The sequence below is a fragment of the Sebastes umbrosus genome, chromosome 6 (genome assembly GCF_015220745.1).
Source record: "Sebastes umbrosus isolate fSebUmb1 chromosome 6, fSebUmb1.pri, whole genome shotgun sequence".
Lineage (NCBI taxonomy): Eukaryota > Metazoa > Chordata > Actinopteri > Perciformes > Sebastidae > Sebastes > Sebastes umbrosus.
The window spans coordinates 17,899,038-17,922,620 of NC_051274.1; the positions used below are offsets into that span (position 1 = coordinate 17,899,038).

The 23,583-nt window shown below is 39.2% G+C and overlaps 2 protein-coding genes across 6 annotated transcripts in view; one reads left to right on the plus strand and one right to left on the minus strand.

Annotated features, from left to right (window-relative positions):
* Nucleotides 1-13,570, minus strand: LOC119489770 (MAP kinase-activated protein kinase 2-like). Of its 3 annotated transcripts, none has more exons than XM_037772588.1 (10): nt 13,020-13,567; nt 7,033-7,172; nt 4,871-4,935; nt 3,930-4,009; nt 3,167-3,293; nt 2,523-2,598; nt 2,265-2,389; nt 1,399-1,484; nt 1,212-1,289; nt 1-928 (listed from the first exon to the last, which is right to left on the minus strand). In XM_037772588.1, exons 1-10 carry the CDS (start codon nt 13,296-13,298, stop codon nt 788-790), a joined length of 1,197 nt encoding a protein of 398 aa, XP_037628516.1. In that variant the 5' UTR covers nt 13,299-13,567; the 3' UTR covers nt 1-787. The 3 variants fall into 3 exon arrangements, with proteins under 3 accessions (XP_037628516.1, XP_037628515.1, XP_037628517.1); XM_037772587.1 differs by having other exon boundaries at nt 1,212-1,292; nt 13,020-13,535; XM_037772589.1 differs by lacking the exon at nt 1,399-1,484 and having other exon boundaries at nt 786-928; nt 1,212-1,292; nt 13,020-13,570.
* eif2d (eukaryotic translation initiation factor 2D) overlaps nt 13,098-23,583 on the plus strand; it is an 18,487-nt gene continuing 8,001 nt past the window's right edge. The window contains exon 1 of one of the 3 annotated variants that reach the window (XM_037772586.1): nt 13,098-13,223. Coding sequence is in view for 2 of the 3 variants with exons in the window: in XM_037772585.1 (XP_037628513.1) it covers nt 21,670-21,725 (56 nt within the window). In the remaining variant the exon portion in view is untranslated. Of the gene's footprint in view, nt 13,224-21,469; nt 21,726-23,583 lie in introns of those variants that run through there. The other 2 variants (XM_037772585.1, XM_037772584.1) reach the window with 2 other exon arrangements.

Consider the following 23,583-nt stretch of genomic DNA (forward strand, 5'->3'; position numbering starts at 1 on the left):
GAGAATGTCAAGAGATTTAATCCAGATTAAAAAGCAGACATAATAATGGTGAACATTTTCCACATCTCGTCACCCCTTTAACAACTCGTCACCACTTTTCTTTCCACGCCTCACACAACAGACCTCATGCAACTACTTTTATTGTGCTGCTCTGGAGAAGCTACAGAAGCAACCGTAGTTGGCAGCACAGTTTCCGTCTCATGAGCATAGCAAGCGCGATTATTGCTATACATAGTAAATACGTTTTAGATACTCCACACAACCACAATGTGGCAATAAAACTCCTATATTGTGGTAAGGAGAAATACTTGTGACATCATGTCAGCATACAAAACAAAAGTTGTGGTTTCTGGTAACGTTCATTCAACTATCTCAACCACACCCACAACACAACAGAAAAACTTACAGAAAACAACCTGAAAACCGTCAGTTGACGCCAACAAAGCTCACTCAAATATGTACATCAATATAATAAACTGTCCTAATATACAACACATACAGTACATTTTTGTTTCCTCTAATGAGAGGATTTCTGAATAAGCCTCAGTGCATAGAAAGAGTTCTTAAAGCACATTACCAAAATGCCCATAGGTGCATCTAAAGTGTTAAAATCAGCTGAGGTAAACAGAAAGAAATAATTAAGCTACAAATATACTATAAAAGGTTTTAGACACACTTGGCAATGCACTTTATCCCCAAAGCTCTCATTGAAAGCTTTTTTTTCCTACAAAATCGTATGCATGTGTTTGTGTGAAACTGAATACCTATTAAAAACACCTTTAATTCACTAGCCTGGGAGTTGTTTGGCTGAGTTTTTACTTTTCTTTCTTCTCTTCAAGAGTAGAGGATTAGTTGAGTCTTCAATGGTTTTGATTTTAATTTGATCATAGTCCACTCTCATCGTTTGCAGGGCATTTGTCATTTCCTCCTGATAATAATAATAACAACAACAACAACAACAACAACAACATCACTTTTACCGGGAGGAAAACAGTATGCACATCCAGTTTTAAAGTTAAGATTATATGGATTTCACTGTGCAGTGACAGAATCAGGTATAAAATATTAGCATGACATTTTTTAAAATGAACTATATGATCAAACACAAACCCATGCTCAACCCACTCCTGATTTTTCAATCAATAAAAACTAAAACAGAGCAGCTTCTGTGCGTCAGCAAATTGACACGTATAAGCAGCGCCAACGCTTACCTTAACCTGCTCCCAGACATCTTGTTCCTCGTGCAGCACGCGGCTGGTGTGAAGAGGCGTTTGCGGGACCTCCACTGACTGCTGCATTGGGGAGAGAATATGGATAAGTGTCCACCAAATGTCCCAAACATCTCTCAGAAAGCAGCAGTTGCTCAAACAAGATTCAATCCTAAAGAGAGCTGCTCACATTAATCCAGGGATGGTTTATGAACTCGGTGATGTTCATTCTCTGGGTGGGCTCGGTTTTCAGTAAACCGCAGATTAGCTGCTTGGCTGAAACAAGAAATCATCATCATCATCATTAAACCGTGGTCATATGTGTCCTCCATTAACATGAGACATATCTTTGAAAGTCATGCAGTAATGTGGGATAGTTTTTTCCAAACGTCATCAGCCTCAATTACTATGACAACATTTACATGAAAGTGTAGGCGGCAGACTGCTTCTGCAGTTTACCGTATAATTAATAGAATCCAGAAGGCACTGAAAAAGCGCTACTACTGCTTTGCTGCTGTGTTTGTTGTTACTGGAGTCACTGAAAAGAAAGCTTCTGTTTATACTGTTTATCATATCGAGACTAGGTATGCACAAAGCTATTTGAGTCAGTATACCGATATCCGATCGAGTATCGGTGCATCCCTAGTCAAGACCAAACATCATCTATTCAAAACGGTTTCACCACTTGTGAAAAGGGTAGAGTGCTTGTAACTGATAAAATAAAGAAAAAGTATGTTGTGTCTTTCCAGGAGAAACACTTGTTGATGAGCATGAATGGAAATTAAAATAGAAAGAGAAGGAGCATTTAGCGTGACAAATTTGCAATCCGATAAAACACCATTTCATTTCATGATGCGGACTAAAAGAGGCATCACATCCTTTTTCCAACGCAGCATTCAGCTGCTTAACAAGCTCTGATCACAGGGTCTGAACTCTTATATTATGTGCTGTCATATTTGGCTGTTGATGTTTTCTTGATGCTCTTTGTGCAAAGAAAATCTCCCTAGATGCAATAAAGATTTCATTCATTCAATTTCAGACAGGTCGCCCTCTCACCTTCCTCAGACACATCGCACCACTCTTGGTTGGGGAACTCATATTGTCCATTACGGATCCGTCTTTTCATTCCCGGGGATATCGCTAGACCGTGATATGAGAAAAAGGGAGGATATCCACAAAGTCTGTGTGCGAGACAGAAATGACAAGATGGATCATGTAACTAGAAGCAACAATGGTTTTGATAAGCTTCAAAGTCAACACTGCAAGATGAAAATAGTAAAATCACTGCAAAACACATCACACTGATCGACTTACAAAATATACATAATGACACCCAGAGACCACATGTCACACGATCTGTCATATTTCTCTGGGCCAAGGACTTCTGGAGCTGCAACAGTGTCAAGAGAAATTATTGAGATTGGAGAAAATCACTCCTGTTTCACATTTAAAACCTTTGATAATTCTACATAAAAGACGGCGCAAAAACAAAACAAAGAAACAGCTCATTAAAGTAGGATTTTCCATCCAGTTCACAGGATGAAGTTTCTCATAACCCACAACAGTCTAGCCGCTGACTTTCCACAGGAAGTAAACTGCTGTTCCCTCAGGGAAAAGGAATTCAACAAACTGTTAACGTTTCAAAAAACACACGGAACAAAATGTGATGAATCAAAATCTGGTTATTAACAAGTAATAAATTGAGAGAGTAAATGTCACAAAACAAAACAGTATGTTCTGTGCTGTCCCAAGACGTTTAAGGCTTTTCCAGATTTTTGTTTTGCAGAAACACAAATATGTGATTATCCTGCTGACACAGTTCAATGAGACGTTCATCAAAATAAAAGAAACATGTTCAAAACTGCAACTGTCTGTTTGTCTGCATGGACGAATCCTCTACTATATCCTAAACCTGATACGATTACTTTCACTTGAGATCACATGTGGTGGCATCTTACCAACATAGTATGGTGTAAAACACGGTGTTGCTAGAGAGTTTAAGGTGGTGATTTCTTTGGCGAACCCGAAATCTGTCAGCTTGAGGCTGGCATCGGGCCTTTTGGAGGTGTACAGCAGGTTCTCTGGCTGAAAGAGACAACGACAGCGGTCAAGCATTATTCCATGTCTTCTGACAGTATGAATACCACAAATTAAGTTTAAAATGTTCAGCTTTGTCTTTAATCTCAGGCCCAGGAGCCCACTGATGATGAAGCCGAGGAGACGGGATTACAATTACAGATGCTTTATTCAGTTTTTAATCAATTAATATACATTGTCCTGTTTTCCTAAGCACTATACAGGGTATTATTTTGTTTTATAAAACTGCCCTTTAAATGTGTTTTCATGCTGCAGCAGACAAGGAAAACTAAAAAGTGGTGCTCAGTGACCAAATGCAGATACTAAAAAACAAAATCGTTTAAGGAAAAGCTTCCAGCGTTGGACTTGATCATGGAAACGACTGTGTGTGTTTGCTATTAGGGGCTGTCCAATCTATTTAAGCTTAGATTCAGAAGCCTGGAGGACTTTACTTTTATATCTCCTTTCTCCTGATTGCTCTACTTAGGCTCTTTCACATGCACAGTACATTAAATTGTCAGTAGCATAATAGCATAATAATGACTTTACTCACTGCTGTTTTCTTAACAATGACCTCATGTCACTTTCAATAAAAACAGTCCACTGCTGCAAGTTATTATTCAGCCATAAACAGTGAGGTTTTACCTTGATGTCTCTGTGAGCGATGTTGATGGAATGCAAGAAATGTGTGGCTTCTCCTATACTTTTCATGATGTCAGAGGCCTCTGGGTAAAAAGGAAGTGACGAGAGATGATGAGGACATGATCGAGTTCGAACAGAAAGATGCAGATTATATTATACATTCAGCAGCACATTTTGAGATTGTTAAAGTTATAATCCTTTAGATTTTCCTGAAATCAAAGTCTGTTTTTGATTGTATTATTTTGTGACTGTGTCTCTGCTCTGCCTGGCCTGCTTGTGTTTTCTCTTCCCCTTGCAGATAGTGGGCTGGCAGTGCAGGTCACTGATGAACTTGCATGCCTATAAACCCAGCCTGACTCTATCGCAGCTCTTCAGCTCCCACATGGTCTCCTTTTTTTTTTTAGCATGCAACATCTTCAGAAACTATTTTCCACTCAACCTGGCACTCGCATACACCACTGATTCATTACTTATTGTTCATTAATTTGTTTTGTAAATAACACTATTTGATAAATTGTTTTATTTTTTATCTCCAGAGTTTCTGTGAAGGAGAGTAACTTCCTGTTGCATGGACTTTGTAACTTTGCAGACCTTTTACATGCACAAAAACTATATAACATACTAAAGGAAAGGGGAAAAGAAATCAGAATGCGGTTGCTCATGCAATGATGGAAAAAGGCCAATATGGACTGCCTTCTTTATCAAAACAACACCAGTTTGTTTGGCTGCACTAAAACAGATACACCAATTGGTCTCCTGTTGTATTCCTAACAAAAAGCTGTTATTTAGCTGTATTTTGTAATGTTTGTTGCCCCCAATCCTGGGACCTGTAGTATCAAAACACACTTGCTGTTACCAACAGTAAGCACAAGTGCGTCAAATCAACCAGGACTGAAATTAAGGATTGTAACTTTAACTTGCTTGAGAAATAATGATGCCTTTACCTCTTTCTGTAAATGCATGGTTCCCTCTGTCTTGGATATGACTGAATAATTCACCTCCATCCATGCTGAAAACAAAAACAGCAAAATGGACATTAGTACTGTATAATGAGTCTGTGAAGGCATTAGGGCATGTTCATTATTTATTCCACAATGAAAAAACAACTTTGTCCTGGTTCACCCAAGATGGTCACATATGTGGCAGCAGACGCACAAGGCTGTCCGAGGGCTGCGAACAATCAATGTTGTAGAAAAATACGTTCATGGTAATAAACATAAGAGGCCTTTTTATGTCCTTCACCCTTGGCATGTTTTATGTTGGGAGACTCTGGGTGTCTGGAGGTTAAGATAAGCTGAGGACCTCGTAGATGTTCCCGACTCCCATGGTGAGAGTCTGGACCATAGATTGTATATAAAGATGGACGACGTGACAGCTCCACAAAAGTGAAGCTAAAACATCTTGATCACCCCCTGCTGGCTGGCCGCAGTATAGCTAATAACACCCAACCCTCCATGTTAGCAGATGGGACATGGGCCAAAATACAAAGTCAAAGTATACATCAAATAATTTTTTCCCAAAGATGGTTTCTGTCATTTTAGGCAGTTCTTATCACGCTGATGTATGTTCAAGTGTTAATTTCTCTGATAAGTTTGGTTTTAATTAGTTATTTGATGTTATAAAAAGGTGGTGAAACGTCATGATTAACAGCTGCTCTGAGTGAAGTGGTCGCGCAGCTAGAGGCTCTGAATTGTACGAAAGAAGAGATTCAAAAGTAACTTTACATAACGGTCCACTGTGTAATAGAATGTGTCAATTTGATCATAAATGTAGTTATAGAGAGTGTCTTTCTAGCCAAACAGCAACCATGGTGCTGACGTAGTAGCAAGGTGGCTCATGCTGACAAGCTGCAGTCGTGCTCGTCTCGTGATTGGCTCGGGCGGGTGTGTGGGCATGACCTCGATACCGCGGCTCTTTATATACGGTCTATGGTCTGGACCAAGGGTTACATAAGATTATTTGTCTCCTCCAAGATGCCGTGATTTCACGTGATTCTGTATGACGTAGGACACACTGTAAAAGGCTGAGTGAATTTAATGTTATTTTAAAGCACAGGTGTTTTCAGTTATTCCGTTTGAGTAGACTTCTGCTCTCAGGTTGAAGGTGGCCGAAGCTTTGAAGGGATTTTATTAGGTCAGAAATCTTCATCTACCAATAAGAATGATAAAGGTGTAATTTGTCCCGCCCTAACAGGTTCGACAAAGCTAAAAGGAGACTGAGGAAGATGTCACTCAATAAGTATATACACGCCTAAACAGTCCTGAGAGGAGGTCAAATCAGCCAGATAAATTGAAAACACCTGTGTGTACATACAGTAGGCGTTAACTTTTTGGTTTGTTTCTGTCAATGTGCTGTACCAAGATCTTCTGTGGCCATATTTGGGTATATAAACTTATATATTCAAGAAAGGAAAGCTGAGTCTCATCGAGTTATTCTTTTATTTATCTAAGTGCAGATTGGCGTGAAGTTTTCCACACAAATCACTTTCATATACTTATTATTAGAGCTAAACTTAGACTTCAAATACTATGTCAATGTCTCAATGTTTTGTACAAAATATTGTATATCATAATAACCCTGCTATGGCAAAAATGCAATGCAATAAACTGCCAATTTCGTTCTTTAGGTACAGTAAAAAGCTCTTGCCCAGAATATATAACAGCTGGAAACATTACGCTCTGAACACATCATTACTCACGATTATTGTTCACCGTCAGGATTGAATTATGACACCATATTAATCACAGCCTGTCCAGCTTTCAGAACTTTTTCTTTTTGTAACACATGAGAAAGCTGTAGATCAAGTATACCTGTCTGGTTGTATTCTAGACAAAGCAGCCTCTTCCTGCTTTTGATGTCTTTGTTTTCTGACCTACTCACCTCAGTTGGTGTGCATTAACAAAGCTGGCTCCACCAGTACAGAGCAGCTAACATGAGCCACAGCTCCCAGGAGCCATTCAAAGAAGTTCAAAGAAGTAAATCTAATTTTGTCACCATTTTCGATCACTTTTTAAGACCACACACACGGTATTTCCTCTAATTTTGTGTGTGTGTGTGTGTGTGTGTGTGTGTGTGTGTGTGTGTGCGTGCGTGCAGAAGAACACACCACTCCATCACGATGAGGAGGCACTTCCTGCCCTGGTAGAGGTTCTCATAAACATCTATGATGGGTACAATGTGGGGACAAGGTGACACCCTCCAGTGGAGCTCAACCTCCCGTCTGGCCTCCGGACAATCCTGCAGCATCTGAAACAAACACAGAAGAGGAATGAACATATCACAAAGCGTGACAGGATTTTAGTTTCAAACACAGTTGTGTAAACCTGTTCTAGGTTCAAAGGTCCAGTGTTTAGCATTTGAAGATGCCACCTTGGTCTTCAGGAAATTATAACGGGCACTGTTCACTATTTTCTGACGTTTTATAGGCAAAACAATTAATCAAGAAAATAATATGCGGATTAATCAATAATGAAAATAACCAGCTCTGTGCCACCTCACCAGCGTTACCACCTCAGTGGGTAATGTAGTCCTTTAGTCTGTCTGTTCTCTTTAAATGCATCTGTTGTGGGTTAGAGAGAGCATACAGAAGAGTATTTATGCTACGTGGGTGCTAAACAAATTTCTTTCATTTACAAGATACATATTTATTCTTTACATTTAATAGCTTACTTTTTATGAAAGCTTATACACTTTCATTTTTTGGAGATATTTGTACCTGCTGTAATTACCCGTATGTACAGAGAGAGGGATTTTTCGATTTTGGGTGTCAATAATCTGAACTGTTAATACTGATATCAAAATGGGTTCCCTTATATCACAAGTGTGCTGAACTTCAGTTGCATTCTTCCGTGACATTTTTACCACATACATTTTCTGGATGACAGTTCAGTCTTCTTTATCAGACCTCAAACGTTATCTTTATCAGACCTCAAACTATGATTTACTGTGGTAGGATCAATTTCCTTGACTGGTTTAGTATGTCTTGCTGTATATCAAGATAAATGTTCCCACATTTTCTGCATTCACAAGACCTCAGAAATGCGCAAAGATCTAACAAGATAGTCCTGTGGAAGATGATGCCTTACCGATGTTCAAAGAATCAGACTAGGAGGACATCTGTAACTGGGTGTTAAACTACATGTTTATGCTGTGGACACTAGTCAAACTCAGCCTATACATTTATCAAAAGTCTCTAAAGAATTGCACTGAACCTAAGTAACAAGCTAATAAAAGCTGCAGTGGGTAGAATTGGAGCAAATATGATTGAATAAAGTTATTTTTATAAAATGGTCACGATATCCTGACAGTAGTGCATGAGACAGGTAATCTGAAAAAAAAAATCATGTGCCTCTGTGTCCTCCGGTGCTCCAAATAGCATCTACAAGATTTCATAGAGCGGAGGAAAACAACCAATCAGAGCCGAGCTGGAGCCTGCCGTCTCTGAGCAGCTGTCAATCACTCGCAAACGCCGATCAAATGGTCAGCGCTGATCAAATATGAATCAATATTCTGTTACTGTTATGCCTATTTCTCGCCTCAAATGATTTCAAAAACGTCTTGTAGTGGACTGTTTAGCTGTAAAATTAGAAAGTTTGTGACCCGGCAGCCATGTTGAGATCAGTTGAGGAAATACCAAGCAACACCCACGCTCAATAGGAACACTTTCTCTGAAATAACCTGATTGGCCAAAGTCTCCCTTCACAGGCTAGATTTTCTAAAGTCTGAAAACAGAGCCATGAGGAAGTGCAGAAGTCTAGTTATCTCTCGGAGCACTTGAATTACAATATGCTGAAAGGTTATTAAGAAATCATATCTGACGAATGCAAATTAGACGGCACACAAACACAGAAGTGTGGGATGGGACATCAAATAAATTAGCAACTGGAATCTATACAAATACGTGGCTCTGCAAATAATAATCACATCCTTGTACAAAACAAACAAAGGTCAGGAAAAACATCATTTGCTAGTTTCTCCATTTTGTTTACCCATCTCAAAACTCCTTCGCTGCCTTATGAAAGTTGAGCGCGTGCTATCTGCATGACACCTCGTCCTGCACAGACGTCATAATCTCTCAGCCATCTCAGGCCTCTCGCATGAGGCTACTTTTAGACGCAGGCATGTCCCCCTCTCTCTTTCTGGCTGGCAGCATTTGGACAGGAGAAGTCAACACTCCTCTTTCAAAACAGATACCTATAGGCCAGAGGTCAGAGTTTCTTAACAATATATCATTTACAAACAAGCCCTATCATTGCAGGTTCCCATGAGAACAAAATTCAATTACTCACATCTGATGCCAACAGTGACCCCATCTCTTGAACTCTGGCAATACTCAGCACTAACTCCTAATATTGCCTGTCACAAATGCACAAATCACAACAGATATACATCGCACATGCTTTACGAGTGGAGAGGAATGCAGTGTCGTAACATATGTATTTATCTCTCCCTACTGGTTGAAACTGAGATTTAAAAGGTCTTGCACAAGGACCTGAGGAGAGGAAAGAGGAAACAGCGTATGAGAAGCAGATTTTTCTAAAATCAAAGATAAAAGAGAGAAGCATCTGTTCCATGAACTTTAAACTCTCTTGGCTGGACACATGGGGCCTCAGCCTTGACTGCACTTTCTTTGACTGAGTGTGACCGAGAACAGACAACCGCATGGCACGATAGTGATCATTAGCCACGCTTTGACTCCGTCTACTGCACACAAACCGTGAAAAACACGTTTCAGGGGTTTATAAGAAAATATCTATCTAATCATGGAAATGTAGATAAAAAGTAACTGGAGCAAGAGAGTCCCCGGGAACTAATGGAAATGTTGGGTGCATGTGAGCGTATTAAATTCATCAAATGCACAAAGCTGTTTTGTTAATCCAAACAATTGAAATGTGGATTATATTACAGTGTTCAGGTTTGTATAATCTATTCCAAACTGCTGGAGTTTACTTTGTAATGACCTTGAAACAAAAAGGAGCACAATATGCTCCAAAATCCCTCTCAAAGCTTCATCTCTGCATTAACCCTCTGAGAACAACAAGACCAATTTTTTATCTTTTTTTAGGGGGGTACAGGGGGTCTTTAGGGGGAGATAGCAGGTCAACAGTAGATGTCACATAGAAGTGGTGTACATCATCTGAAAGCTGGGAACCTGGAGATTCATTTGATGTTTAAGATGTAGCTCAGCACTGTGTGTCAAGTTGTTCTAATCATAAATCTGAATAATTCATGTTCATTTTCATAATTAATTTCATAATTAATTTATTCATTTGAAATAAATTGTAAAAGTGTATAAGAGCTTAGAACATTATGATCAAAGTATATGATGGCCTTCCCCATGCTCTATTATGTCTCATAAGTTGTTGCAACCATTTTTTTGGTTGATACCATTTGTTACACAGATTTGGTGCTAAATTTAACCATTTTTTTCCACTTGACAATTGATAAAAAATAATCAATAATCCTTCCAAAATACAACATTAAGACACCAAGATCTCAAGGAACACCACAGAAAAAGCCATGCTGTGATTTGGTATCAAAAACGTTTGACATTTAGAGGTTTCTGCAAGAATTGCATTTTTCTGCGATTAGATGGCGAGCACATCTGTTCTGAAAACTGCTCAGAAACCCGCTGTAGCTAGGAAATCCATCCATCCTCTGATTGTAAAGTTTCATGAGTGTGTGTTTATCCTAGAGGTCATGACAGGTCATTTTATACTGTTAGGTCAAATTTTTAAAAATGATTTCACTACAATGAAATGGCAACTATGGGGACTAACATCATCACACATGAATACAATTGGGCTCACTGGATCCTCAAGAGTCTCAGCGTAGATTAATTTAGCTCCAGTCATGCCAAATTTATGTAATTCCAAGACTGTTTAGGGACCCAAGTATGCGAAAGTATTCAAATACATCATTTTAGTATAAGCAAAAATAACACATTTATACTGCATTCAAAAAACTGCATGTGATTATCATAAAGTGGGCATGTCTGTAAAGGGGAGGCTCGTTGGTACCCATAGAACCCATTTTCATTCACATATCTTGAGGTCGGAGGTCAAGGGACCGCTTCTCACACAAGCTCTTAGACTAAACCTGCTAAAGCCCTGAAAGGCAGTAAAGTCGGTCGGGATCGCAGGTCTCAGAGGGTTAAGGTGCTGCTTTTAAGCAATGTTTACACTCAGATGATAAGAAATCTATGCACACAACATAAACATCTTTCGAACCACATTCCAGACCAGTAATAATTTGTATAATGGATTTCATCAAACCATATGATGGGACAGACAAACTTAAAGGGACTGTTTGTAACTTCTTACACGTATAAATCACCCGGGTCAGTGTCCCATGCGCGTTTGCATATGCACGCTCACGTGTGGCTACGCTGTTCAGACAAGACTCCAACACAAACTACACGGAAGCACCAAAACCGCAAAGTTATATCTAGTGAAGCCCGTCTGTTAAACAGTGTTGGCCGCGGTCGGAGGACGCGGGGGAGTCCGTAGTGTTGGTCTCCAGGGCCGGAGTCTCTGCTGTACTCTGCTCCTCTGCTCCTCTGCCTGCCTTTCTGTGTTCACTCAGCTTGCTCCACCTCATGTGCATGCGCGCACACTACACACTGCAGAAGACTTCGTAGCTCTGAGAATATCTAGTGAAGGTACAGTGGACGTTTGTGCAGAAATAAATGCTGCAGCTCCTCCAGGCCAACAGAGGTTTTCCGTGTCTTGTGAAGTGACGGGGCTCCGCAACGAGAAACGTTATCGTCTCCAGCCGGGTGCCGGTGTCTCCCTCCGACCGCGGCTGAAGCAGGAAAAGCCAACACTAGGATAAGCAGTGATTCATGGAGAGACCTTCGTCTGGTCAGCCAACATTACTGCAAAGCAGGTGAAATATAGAGTGATATTGTGGTTTTAGCTGACGTATGTCGCCTCACTGTTTTGAGCGATGCTCGTTCATGTCTATTTACAGCGAGCACAAGCACAAGCGCGAGCCCGACGCTGACTTTCGTTGACTTAACGGCCACAGGTGTCGCATTTAACAAGCATTTCTGATTCTTACAAACAGTCCCTTTAATGTTCGTTATAAAGACATGAAGTTTTTCTAGTGTCTGAAAAATGTGCAAAAAAAACATTGCACCTGCCAGAGTTGATATGACTGGTTCAAGAGTTCAAAACTGTGCTCACCACAAATGAGAGCTGCATACAAAAAAACATCCATCTGAATAAACATCTTGCTCCACATCCAAACCAATATCAAATATCTATCACTGTAAAATGCTGAGTTTATCTAGTAAACACCACAGACAAAATGTTCTGCCAACTTTACAAGCAAATATAGTGGTATAGACAGTAGATGAACTAATATGTCAAATATTGAGAGGAGAATGCACGCTTTCTGTGCTGTGTTTTTACAACCAGAATTAAATGCTTATTTGTTATATATATATATATATATATTAAAAAAAAATATATATACATATATATAAATATATATATGTATATATATTTATTTTTTATATATATATATACATTTTATTTATATATATATATATATATATATATATATATATATATACACATTTTATTTTTATATATATACATTATATATAATGTATATATTTTATATATTATATATGTAGAGAGATAGATATAGATATAGATAGATATTTATATATATATATATACATTTTATTTTTATATATATATATATTTATATAAAATATATATATATTTATATATATATATTATATAATATATATAATATATTATATAGTATAATATATATATATAAATATATTATATATATAAAAAAATTATATATATATACATGTTTATATAGAGAAAAAGATATATATATATTATAAATATATTTATATAAATATATATATAAAATATATATTTATATATATATATTATATATAACTAAAATTTATATATATATACATATATATATATAACTAAAATTTATATATATATATTTATATAGAGAAAAAAATATATATATATATATGTACCATAAAAATAAAAAATAATAAATACATTATATATATATAATATATATATATATTAAGATAACAGTGTATGTGTTTACCTTTACTGCATACTTGTCTCCACTGTCTTTGTGGAATATCTCGAGCACTCTGCCGTTGATCCCCATCCCGAGCACCTGACTGGTGACCCTGTAGTCGTCTGTGATCACGGTTCTCTTGATCTGCAGAGGATTGTTTACAGGTTTGATCTGCAGAGGATTGTTTAGAGGTTTCACCAGACACTGAGGGAAAGGAGCAGAGTTCAGGTTAGCCTGCTGTTGTTGTTGTTGTTGTTGTTGTTGTTGGGTTGTTGGGAAAGCCGGCTGGAGCTGATCCGACATGTTAACTACCGACAACACATGAGTGATAACCGTCCGACAGGTGCGTTTCTCTCGTCCTCTCACTACCAGCAGTAGCTGGTGAACTATGTAAGCTATAGTTGTAGGCTAACAGCTAAGCTAATGTAGTGTGATATTAGTCCTCTCTGTCCTCCACTAGCAGCAGGGTGACTGTCTGTCTGTCTGTCTGTCCAGGAAGTCAACTTTCAACTGAGATTCTTGACACACTGCCAGACAGTTTAACAACTTGGCAACACGAGTTCAGAGTTCAACCCGTGTAAATACCAGTTACTATAAGAAATACAATTACATGTATCAGTCAGTGGGATTAACAAATGAATGGCCAAACTTGTGTGTTGAAATCGTGGACTTTAAAGCTTAAAGCAGCATCTCACTGTAAGGGGTTTAACAGGGGTTTAACAGGGGCGCTGCTGTGGAGAGGAGGATAGGGGGGCACCAGGGGGGAACCCGCACTACCACCAGACTGACACCCCAAAATCCTGAGTTATGATTGGCTGATGGTCATGTTATAGAGGCATAGGTCGGGTTTGAACTTTAAAGGGACTATTTGTAACTTTCAGAAATGCTTCTTAACAGCGACACCTGTGGCCTTGAAATCAACGAAAGTCAGCGTCGAGCTCGCACTCGCTCGCTCTAAATAGACATGGACGAGCATCGCTCAAAACAGTGAGGCGACACACGTCAGCTAAAAGCACAATATCACTCTATATTTCAGCTGCTTGGCAGTAATGTTAGCTGACCAGACGAAGGTCTCTCCATGAATCACTGCTGATCCTAGTGTTGGCTTTTCCTGCCTCAGCGCAGGCTCAGGCAGCGGGGCTACTCAACGAGTTACGTTATCGCCTCCCGACCGCAGCCGGCAGCCGCAGGGAGACACCGGCACCCGGTCGGTAACGAGACGACAACGTAACACGTGGACGAGCCCCGTCACTTCACAAGACACGGAAAACCTCTGTTGGTCTGGAGGAGCTGCAGCATTTATTTCTGCACAAACGTCCCCTGTACATTCACTAGATATTCTCAGAGCTAAACTAACTCTTCTGCAGTTTGGAGTGAGCGCGCGTTCACGTCTAGTAGAGGTGGAGCGAGTACGCGAGAACGCGCGCTCTGTCTGAGTGAAGGTAAGCAGGCAGCGGAGACGAGACTCCGGCCACACGCGAACGCGCATATGTGTGGCGACCCTCTACATTTATACGCTTAAAAAGTTACAAACAGTCCCTTTAAGGTTGGGGGTGCACAGAAAAAATCCAGAGGGAATATGCTTGTTCGAGATGAGCCAGGCCTGCGCAGAATCGATCTCCGCCGCGCAATGCAATGCCGGTTAGATTTGTGTCCAACTTGATGCCGACTTGCTCTGACGTCATGCACACGTGGGCAACGATAACCTCGCGAGATCGAGGCGGCCGCAGTTTTTAGAGCCAGGCGCCGCAGTTGCTCTCCACCAACTGCAAGACCCAGGGCATTATGGGAAACGTCTGGCTCGCGCCTGATGAGAGAGCTGATTGGCTCTTAGTTTTGACAGCAAACACCACGTGTTGTAGAAAGTCACAACTTTCTGTGTAATTGTAATATTTATACTAGATTGTAGGATATTAGTCTCATGTTGTGCAATGAAGGTTTCATCTGTTAACAAACACATTTTGTGTGGTTGATAATAATAATTATTATAATAATGAAGGTTATCTATATATAATACTTATCAAAAGAAGTGCTCATCATGTGCTTTACAAGGATAGAATCCAATGCCAGATACACGCACATTTCCACATATATTTACAAACAAATATATATAAATCCCAACATGGTCTGAAAATTACAAGTGGCCGTTTTATAAAAATAACCTTTTTCAATCATATCTGCTCCAATTCTACCCACTGCAGCTTCAATTAGCTTGTTAGTTAGGTTCAGTGCAGTTCTTTAGAGACTTTTGATAAATGTATAGGCTGAGTTTGACTAGTGTCCACAGCATCAACATGTAGTTTAACACCCAGTTACAGATGCCCTCCTAGTCTGATTCTTTGAACATCGGTAAGGCATCATCTTCCACAGGACTATCTTGTTAGATCTTTGCGCATTTCTGAGGTCTTGTGAATGCAGAAAATGAGGAAACATTTTATCTTGATATACAGCGTGACAGACTAATCCAGTCAAGGAAACTGATCCTACCGCAATAAATCATAGTTTGAGGTCTGATAAAGAAGACTGTAAAACTGTCATCCTGAAAATATATGTGGTAAAAATGTCATGGAAGAATGCGATTGAAGTTCAGCACACTTGTGATATAAGGGAACACATTTTGATATCAGTATTAATAGTTCAGATTGTTGACACCCAAAATCGAAAAACCCCTCTCTCTATACATACGGGTAATTACAGCAGGTACAAATATCTCCAAAAGATGAAAGTGTATAAGCTTTCATAAAAAGTAAGCTATTAAATGTAAAGAATAAATACATTTGAGCTAGTTTGAATCAAAAATATATCTATTGGGCCTTTTCATCTGTAGGCTAGTATATGAATTAAAAATGACATTCCCCGTTCTATCGCCATTTTCTCATATGTCATATACATCACATGCCACCGTGTGTGTTGTTTTCCCATAATTTCCCTTTATGATGGCCCTAATCTGATCATCAGCCCCTCTCTCCACAACATGTCATATGCTTTTTCCACTTGAAAAAAACACTGCTGCCACTGTGTCTTCATTTAATTGAGCTGTTCTTATCTCATCCTCCAGACACACCACTGGATCCATAGTATCCCTTCCTCTCTTAAATCTACTTTGGTATGTAGCCACTTTGGTTTCCTCTCAGCCTCTTCTTCCCTCCTCAGACAAGTTATTGGAACTGTTTACTGTAACACAAGTATTAAACATTATCTCAGCCTTTTCCTTTTTGGTAACTGCAACATCATTTCCACTACACAAAACAGGATAAATCCACTCCCTCCTGTCCCCACCCATCTTTTTAATCATCCTCCACCCCTCCTCACTGAGTGGTGTTAGCAACTGAGTCGCAGTACTTTCTCCAGTACTATATCTGTATTGCCTGTGTTGTTGTTCTCCTTACTACTGCCGGAGCTTGTTGGTACTGTATGATTTGCTGGAAATTGTGTGTTCTTTTCACTAGTTTAAATGCTTTATTTCTGTTTCTCACTTTACATTTGTCATCCCACCATGGTACCGCTTTCTCCTTTACTTTGCCTTTACTTTTCGGAATGGATTCTAATGCAGCTGATATTATACCATGTCTTACTTTACTATCAGATATGTCCATATTATAATCAGTCTGACTCAGGTATCACTTTCATTCTGAAATTTCCCATTTCTCTTGTAGCGTAAATTATTTATTAATTGATTTATATTTAATTTGTCGTAGAATGTCTGCACTCTACTTTGGCTTGTTTAATTTTGAATAACAGAATTAAACAAAATTTAACATAACAGGAAATTATTTTCGGGCCTCCACCTTCTTTAGAGGGAAATTTGATGGCAAAATTTTAATTCAATCTCAATTCTGGAGGTTGCTACAGAGTACATAACTCGCGGTACGATGACGTAATACTTCAAACTTCAGCCAATGCAGAAGTGCCTTCAACTTGCATTCTTTCTAACAGCCAGCAGGGGGCGACTTCTCTGGTTGCAAAAAGAAGTCTGATTGTATAGAAGTCTATGAGAAAATGAGCCTACTTCTCACTTGATTTATTACCTCAGATAACATTGTAAACATGAGTTAATGGTCTCAATCGCTAGTTTTAAGTCTTCTTCAATACAGCATGATGTTCATTTAATGTCCGTGTTTTCGTCTTACAACTTTAACCCTTTCACAGTGTGTTTTCACTTCATGAAAGTTAGTTGTAACATTTTGGTTGTCTGAAAATGTCTTATTCAGCATTCAGTTGTACTTAGCTCCACCCTCTCTTGTCACTTCTGGTTGCAAGATAACCAAGATGGCGATGGCCAAAATACCAAACTCCAGGCTTCAAAACGGCCGTCCACAAACCATTGGGTGACATCACGGTGACTACGTCCCCTTCTTCTATACAGTCTATGGTTGTGACAGTGAAGTCGGATGGCTGGTTTAGGCTTTCTTCTTTAACTCTGACTTTGGTGCGTCAGAGCACAAGGATGGAGCCGACTAGCACTATTTTCTTCAGTTCCAGCTTTAGCAGTGTCAGAGCACAGGGATAGACCAGACTGTCGTAGTTTCAGGCTGGAGCAGTTTCAAAGACTTAGCAAGTTCTCCAGTGCTTTCTCTATATGTCGGGGGATCCACTTGAGTTCCAGGCGCACAAAGACTGCTTGTGTATGAGAGGAGGGGGTTGCAGGAAAAGCGGGGAAGGTCCAGAGAATTGTTGGCAAGAGACGAGCAGGATGAAGTGACGGAGAAGGGACAGAGTAGAAGGGGTAAAGGGCAAAGAGAGCGATTGTGGTTTTTCCCTCCCTAATTAATATCCTCGGTCAGGGGGCAGTGTCAGATAGCAAACTGACCCCTCCCTAGTAATAAACTTTTTCTTTCCTAAAATGAAAAACAGTTGTTTCCAGTAGTGTAAAAAGTATTAAGATATTTTACTTAAGTAAAAGTAGCAATACTACAATGTAAAAGTGCTCTATTACAAGTAAAAGTCCTGCATTAATATATTTTACTTAAGTAGGAGTACAAAAGTATTAGCATCAATCATATACTTAGAGTTCCGAAAGTAAAAGTATTCATTATGCAGAATGGCATATTTCATAATCATATATATGATACCACTGAATTATAATTATTGATGCATTCATGTGGTCACTTTAACGGGTAATTTTTTTTGCATTATACACTGCTGAGTATCTTAACCTATAATAATATATCATCATTTATTAGTTGAGTTATATTTTGTATACAGTACAATATATAATATTTACAATAAAGTACAATATTTGTCTCCACAGTGTAGTGGAGTAGAAGTATAAAGTAGGGCACAGGAGTTCTGCACACTGTCAGGCTCCACATGGTTTATTTATCTTTCTCATAAGGCAACTTTTTGATCTGCAAAGATCTTCCTTTTGTCTTGCACCTGAGAAGTTTTGCCTGGATGTGCGCACATGTGGTTCCTCTTCTGTAGAAGTATAAAGTAGCATAAGATGGAAATACTTTTGAGGTACAAGTACCTCAAAATTGTACTTAAGTACAGGAAATTAGTAACTGTACTTAATTACTTTCCACCACTGCTTGTTTCACCTATCTAACTCTCCCATATTCTAAATGTGCAACACCAAAAATTAATGAAACAAAATTATTATTATTACATATACACTATGGCTTACAGTGAGTGTTAACCTAAGTGAGGTTACCCAAAATGAGAGCATTCTTATACACATACTGTATGTGCAGGGTCGGACTGGGAACAAAATTCGGGCCAGACCATTTTCATCTGGACTCAAGTGTTGTGTAGATGATGCACTGAATTTTTTCTGACTATTCAGGGGGATATTTTGGATGACCTGTCTCTGACCAAAGGTGCGTGAGATACTTCTCTGGGTCTGATGGAGAGCAGGCCACGTTACTTGACTTTTATGAATGATAAAACTGCGAATGGCATACATCAATCTCTGATGAACTGTCTGGAAACTCATGAACTATATATTAAACATCACAGGACACCACAAAATCCACCAATGAAAAAAAGGTGGGGGGCAGTTTTCCAAAAAGCCAACTTGATCAACATGTTCAGAATGGTCTCATTTGTCTTCAATGTGCCAGGTTCATATGCTTTTGTGGGATTTTCTTTTGATTTTCTGATGGCCATTAAAAGGTCAGACTTAAGAAACAGGTGCAGCACAGAGCTGAACAAATATAAATATAAAACTTCAAATATATGTGAACTTTGACTTGTAAATTAACGACTTCTCTCTGGCTGTGCAAAAGGACAATGGACTGCTTGAATCAGTCCAGAGCAGCAAAAACTATCCATGGAAAATGTAGACTTGGTGAGTTGTGATGCCTCCTTTTTTCCTCATTGAGATGTTTTTTGCTGTAGAGGTCCAAATTGTGATTTCTTTGATCATTTATTTTGAGGTTTATTCACATAAGCTTACATAATGATAAATAATAATGGAATATATACATTCTTTGTTCTACTTCTACATTGCTCCTTGAACTTTGACTCCCTTGCTCATATATCCCCTGCACAGAGGATTGTGGGTCAGAATAGCCAGAAAAGCTTGCTGGCTTGCATACTCCAAAATACGACTGGATGTAGTAGGACATCCTGGTATTTTTGGCATACTGCATTTGACATACTATGTATTGGGACATAATAAATAATATGGTAATGTGAGTATTGGAACGCACAGGAAGTCAAATTTGCTTCAAAAGCCCAGCGTGCTTCCTGGGGGTTTGATCCACTCACTATCCCTCCTCTTATCACTACCCTTTCCCTCTTCCTCACTAAATTGCATGCTGTTGTTGTCAACACCTGTCTGCCTCCCTACTATCCTGTCAGAGTTTGTGTGTATGAATATCGTTCTGGGCCTACACAGGCTGTCATTCGATATCCTTTCTCTTCTCCTTCCTTGTTCTCCTTGTGCTCAAAGTTTAAAAGTCTGGAGTCTTTTTGTTGATACATGAGTGTAGAAATAGAATAGTCAAATTATATTTATATGTACATGAGCTTCAAGTTTTCAGTATTGTGTAAATAGCTAATTTTTTTGTGTGTATACAACAGAATTTTTTCCGGGAATGTCACCACAGACCATAGACCACACCATTTCATCATAATGTAAATATATAAACATTGCAATACGGCCATAGGAACAATCACCATTGTGTTACCTCATTTGGCTATAGATAGTGACTTAAAGCTGCAGTGGGAAAAAATGGAGCAAATATGATTAAAAAAAGTTATTTTTATAAAACTATATCCTGACAGTAGTGCATGAGACAGGTAATCTAAAAAATATCATGTGCCTCTGTGTCCTCCGCTGCTCCTAACGGCATCTGCAAGATTTCACAGACCGGAGGAAAACAACCAATCAGAGCTGATCTGGAGCTTGCCGTCAATGAGCAGCTGTCAATCACTCACGAACTCCGATCAAACGGTTAAACTAGGCAGCACTGATCAAATGTCTGCAAATCCAAAGGTCGTTTAATCAGTCAGATAATAAGTCGGCGTAGCAACATACAAACCATCTGCAATGACTGCCGTACAAATACACCAAATCAATACATTCTAAAGTATTCTAATTGATACAGCTCTAATATCTCTGTTAAGTAACTCAGACAACCCTGGGCTGCACCAACATGGTGTGAACAAAATGGTCGAGTGGAGTGACAGTAATGCTCTTAAGATTAACACAAAGAAAACGGAAGAAATTGTATTTGGTTCACCATCTGACTCTCATAAAGTTCCTATTGTTATTCATAACAAAAAAATCCAGCAGGTATTTTCATATAAATATTTGGGCATAATGATAGATCATCTGTTATCTTGGAGAGACCACATTGAATTTGTCTGTAAAAAGACAAAACAAAGAATTTACTTTCGTTTGGGGCGAGTAAACAAATTCTTCTTTTGTTTTTTTTTTTTACTTTTTTGATTATGAGTGTTCTACAGTATTGTCATTCTACATGGTACAAGAGTTTGTCCACTACTTTAAAGTCAAAACTGCTCCACCAAATGAAAATCTGCTCCAAGATTGTAGGTCAACCCCTTGAGAAACTCTATGAATCAGCCTATCATGATAACATATTAAGGCTGGCTAAAACATCATTATCTCTGACCCCAACTATGTTTTGAACAGTGAATATGAATTGTTACCATCAAATCGGAGATACAGGGTTCCACCATTTATTAAGGTTAGATTGAAGCACTCTTTTGTACACCAGTCAATCCTAAAACTAAATATGGAGCCTAATCCCAGACCACATGTGCGTTGAAGGGCCCTGAATATCCTGTGATTGTAATGTTTAAATGTATGTATCCTTGTTTCCTGTCTTTGTCATTTTTGTGATTTTGCAAATGGATGATGCAAAACAAATTTCAGACATGTCTGACAATAAATTAATTATAGTATTATCGTATCATAATAATAAGCACTTCCGCTCTCTGCGCTCATCCGTGCTTCGTCCGGTCTGCGGAACTAACGTCGCCGCGGTACAGTTTCTTGTCGGACATAAATATGTGTCGTACCACCATACTCCAGCGAGGAGCTGAATCCTGTAAAGCCATTATCATTAGAGAACATATGAGCCTGTTTCTCCGGCTCAGAGGCGTTGTTTCAGACTCTGTGTGCTGATATAATGAACACAGATACATCACCTCAGAGGAGAACTTGTTGAACTAGTCTCAGAAGTTGTTTATTCCCTGAGAGAAGATGTTTGTCAGACCGTTTCGTGTGAAGTCTAACACCGCAATCAAAGGCTCAGACCGGTGAGTCAGAGCTGCTGTCAGCTCAACACACATCTCTGCCTGTCGACATTTAGTCCTACCTACTGTATCTGGCATTTCATTTAGTAGTGGTGTGTTGAAAACTACTCATGGAGCAGCTTTCACTTCTATCAACAAACTGTTCATCTGTCAAATGTCTCTAAACTCACTTAAAGGATCATTTCATGCTGATTTGTTATTGCTTTTCCTCCCCATGTTGTCCATGTATCTGTTTTTATGTTTCTTATTTTTTCACACTCACAATGTTGTACCAGAAGTATTTATAGATATTTAAATCAATATCCTCCTCACAAACACTAACCATACACTCTCACCCAACACACACTGGTCTTTTATATAGATTTACTGTATTGTTATTGTTGTTATTATATATATCTTGTCCTAATTGTTTTGTTATCACTATTATGTAGTCATATTATTTCTTTATATTAATCTTGTCTCTATAGGTGGAGGCTTCAGATAAGCCCAGTGGGTTTTCCTCTTCCTGCACTTTATATTATTCATTTATTTTTTTTGTTTTGTTGTGTATAGTCTTAAATTGTGCAAAATAAATAAATAAATAAACTCAAAAAGCTCAACTTTTAAAGGGCTGCCCAGTTTATTTAGACCCCACCTGACGTTGCTGGAACAAGTCAGAATTAAAGGGACTATTTGTAACTTTCAGAAATGCTTAACAGCGACACCTGTGGCCGTGAAATCAACGAAAGTCAGCGTCGAGCTCGCGCTTGCTCGCTCTCAATATACCTGAACGAGCATCACTCAAAACAGTGAGGCGACACACGTCAGCTAAAACCACAATATCACTCTATATTTCAGCTGCTTGGCAGTAATGTTAGCTGACCAGACGAAGGTCTCTCCATGAACATGATTTACATCTGATCCTAGTGTTGGCTTTTCCTGCCTAAGTGCAGGCTGAGGCAGCGGGGCTCTCCAGCGAGTCTCCCTGCTCTCTCCGCCCGCAGCCGGAGAGAGCAGAGGAGACACTGGCACCCGGTCGGTAACGAGAAGACAACGTAACTCTCTGCACAGCTCCGTCACTTCACAAGACACGGAAAACCTCTGTTGGTCTGGAGGAGCTGCAGTAGTTATTTCTGCACAAACGTCCCCTGTACATTCACTAGATATTCTCAGAGCTAAACTAACTCTTCTGCAGTGTGGAGTGAACGCACGTTCACGTCTAGAGGTGGAGCAAGCTGAGCTGTCTGAGTGAAGGCGAGCAGGCAGAGGAGGAGGGTACAGCGGCTACACGCGAACGCGCATATGCGAGCGTGCATGTGTGACGACCCGCTACATTTATGCGCGTACAAAGTTACAAATAGTCTCTTTAAAGGGCTGCCCAGATATTTAGACCCCACCTGACGTTGCTGGAACAAGTCAGAATTAAGAGTTAAGCTTCATGTTTGTCCATAAAACTATACAGATCTACATCAGTTGTTAGCTGTAGTTACTCATAGCACCTGAATTGAGCTGACAAAATCTGCTCTGCATCAGCAGACAATATATCAATATTTAGCTAGGAAATTGTTTATTGTTTTATTATTATCTTGGGATTTTTGTTCATGCTGTTATTTAAGACACTGCAAAGCCATATCAGTTATAGTTCTTCCAGAATCATCTCTTAAATACTCTGTTACAGTACTGGTTACAGACCCTCTAGTTCTTATTCAGTGTAATGTTAAGAATAGCAACTTCTGGTTATTGGTTTGCTCAGCCCTGTTGATTAGGATCACCCTGACTGGGTGTGGAAATTAAAATTTCAGTGCACCGAGAGTGAATATTTAACATCCAACAGTCTCAGACAAAATACACACTACATCGTCAGAGGAAAATTGTATTTCTT

What these genes read in the sequence shown, in the direction of transcription:
- LOC119489770 (XM_037772587.1), bottom strand. Translation starts at nt 13,298, where the DNA reads ATGTCGGATCAGCTCCAGCCGGCTTTCCCAACAACCCAACAACAACAA. An exon ending in CCATGCATTTACAGAAAGAG is followed by an intron (nt 4,010 to 4,870) that starts GTAAAGGCATCA and finishes CTTTTTACCCAG; the next exon opens with AGGCCTCTGACATCATGAAA. An exon ending in GGTGTCATTATGTATATTTT is followed by an intron (nt 2,390 to 2,522) that starts GTAAGTCGATCA and finishes TCTCGCACACAG; the next exon opens with ACTTTGTGGATATCCTCCCT.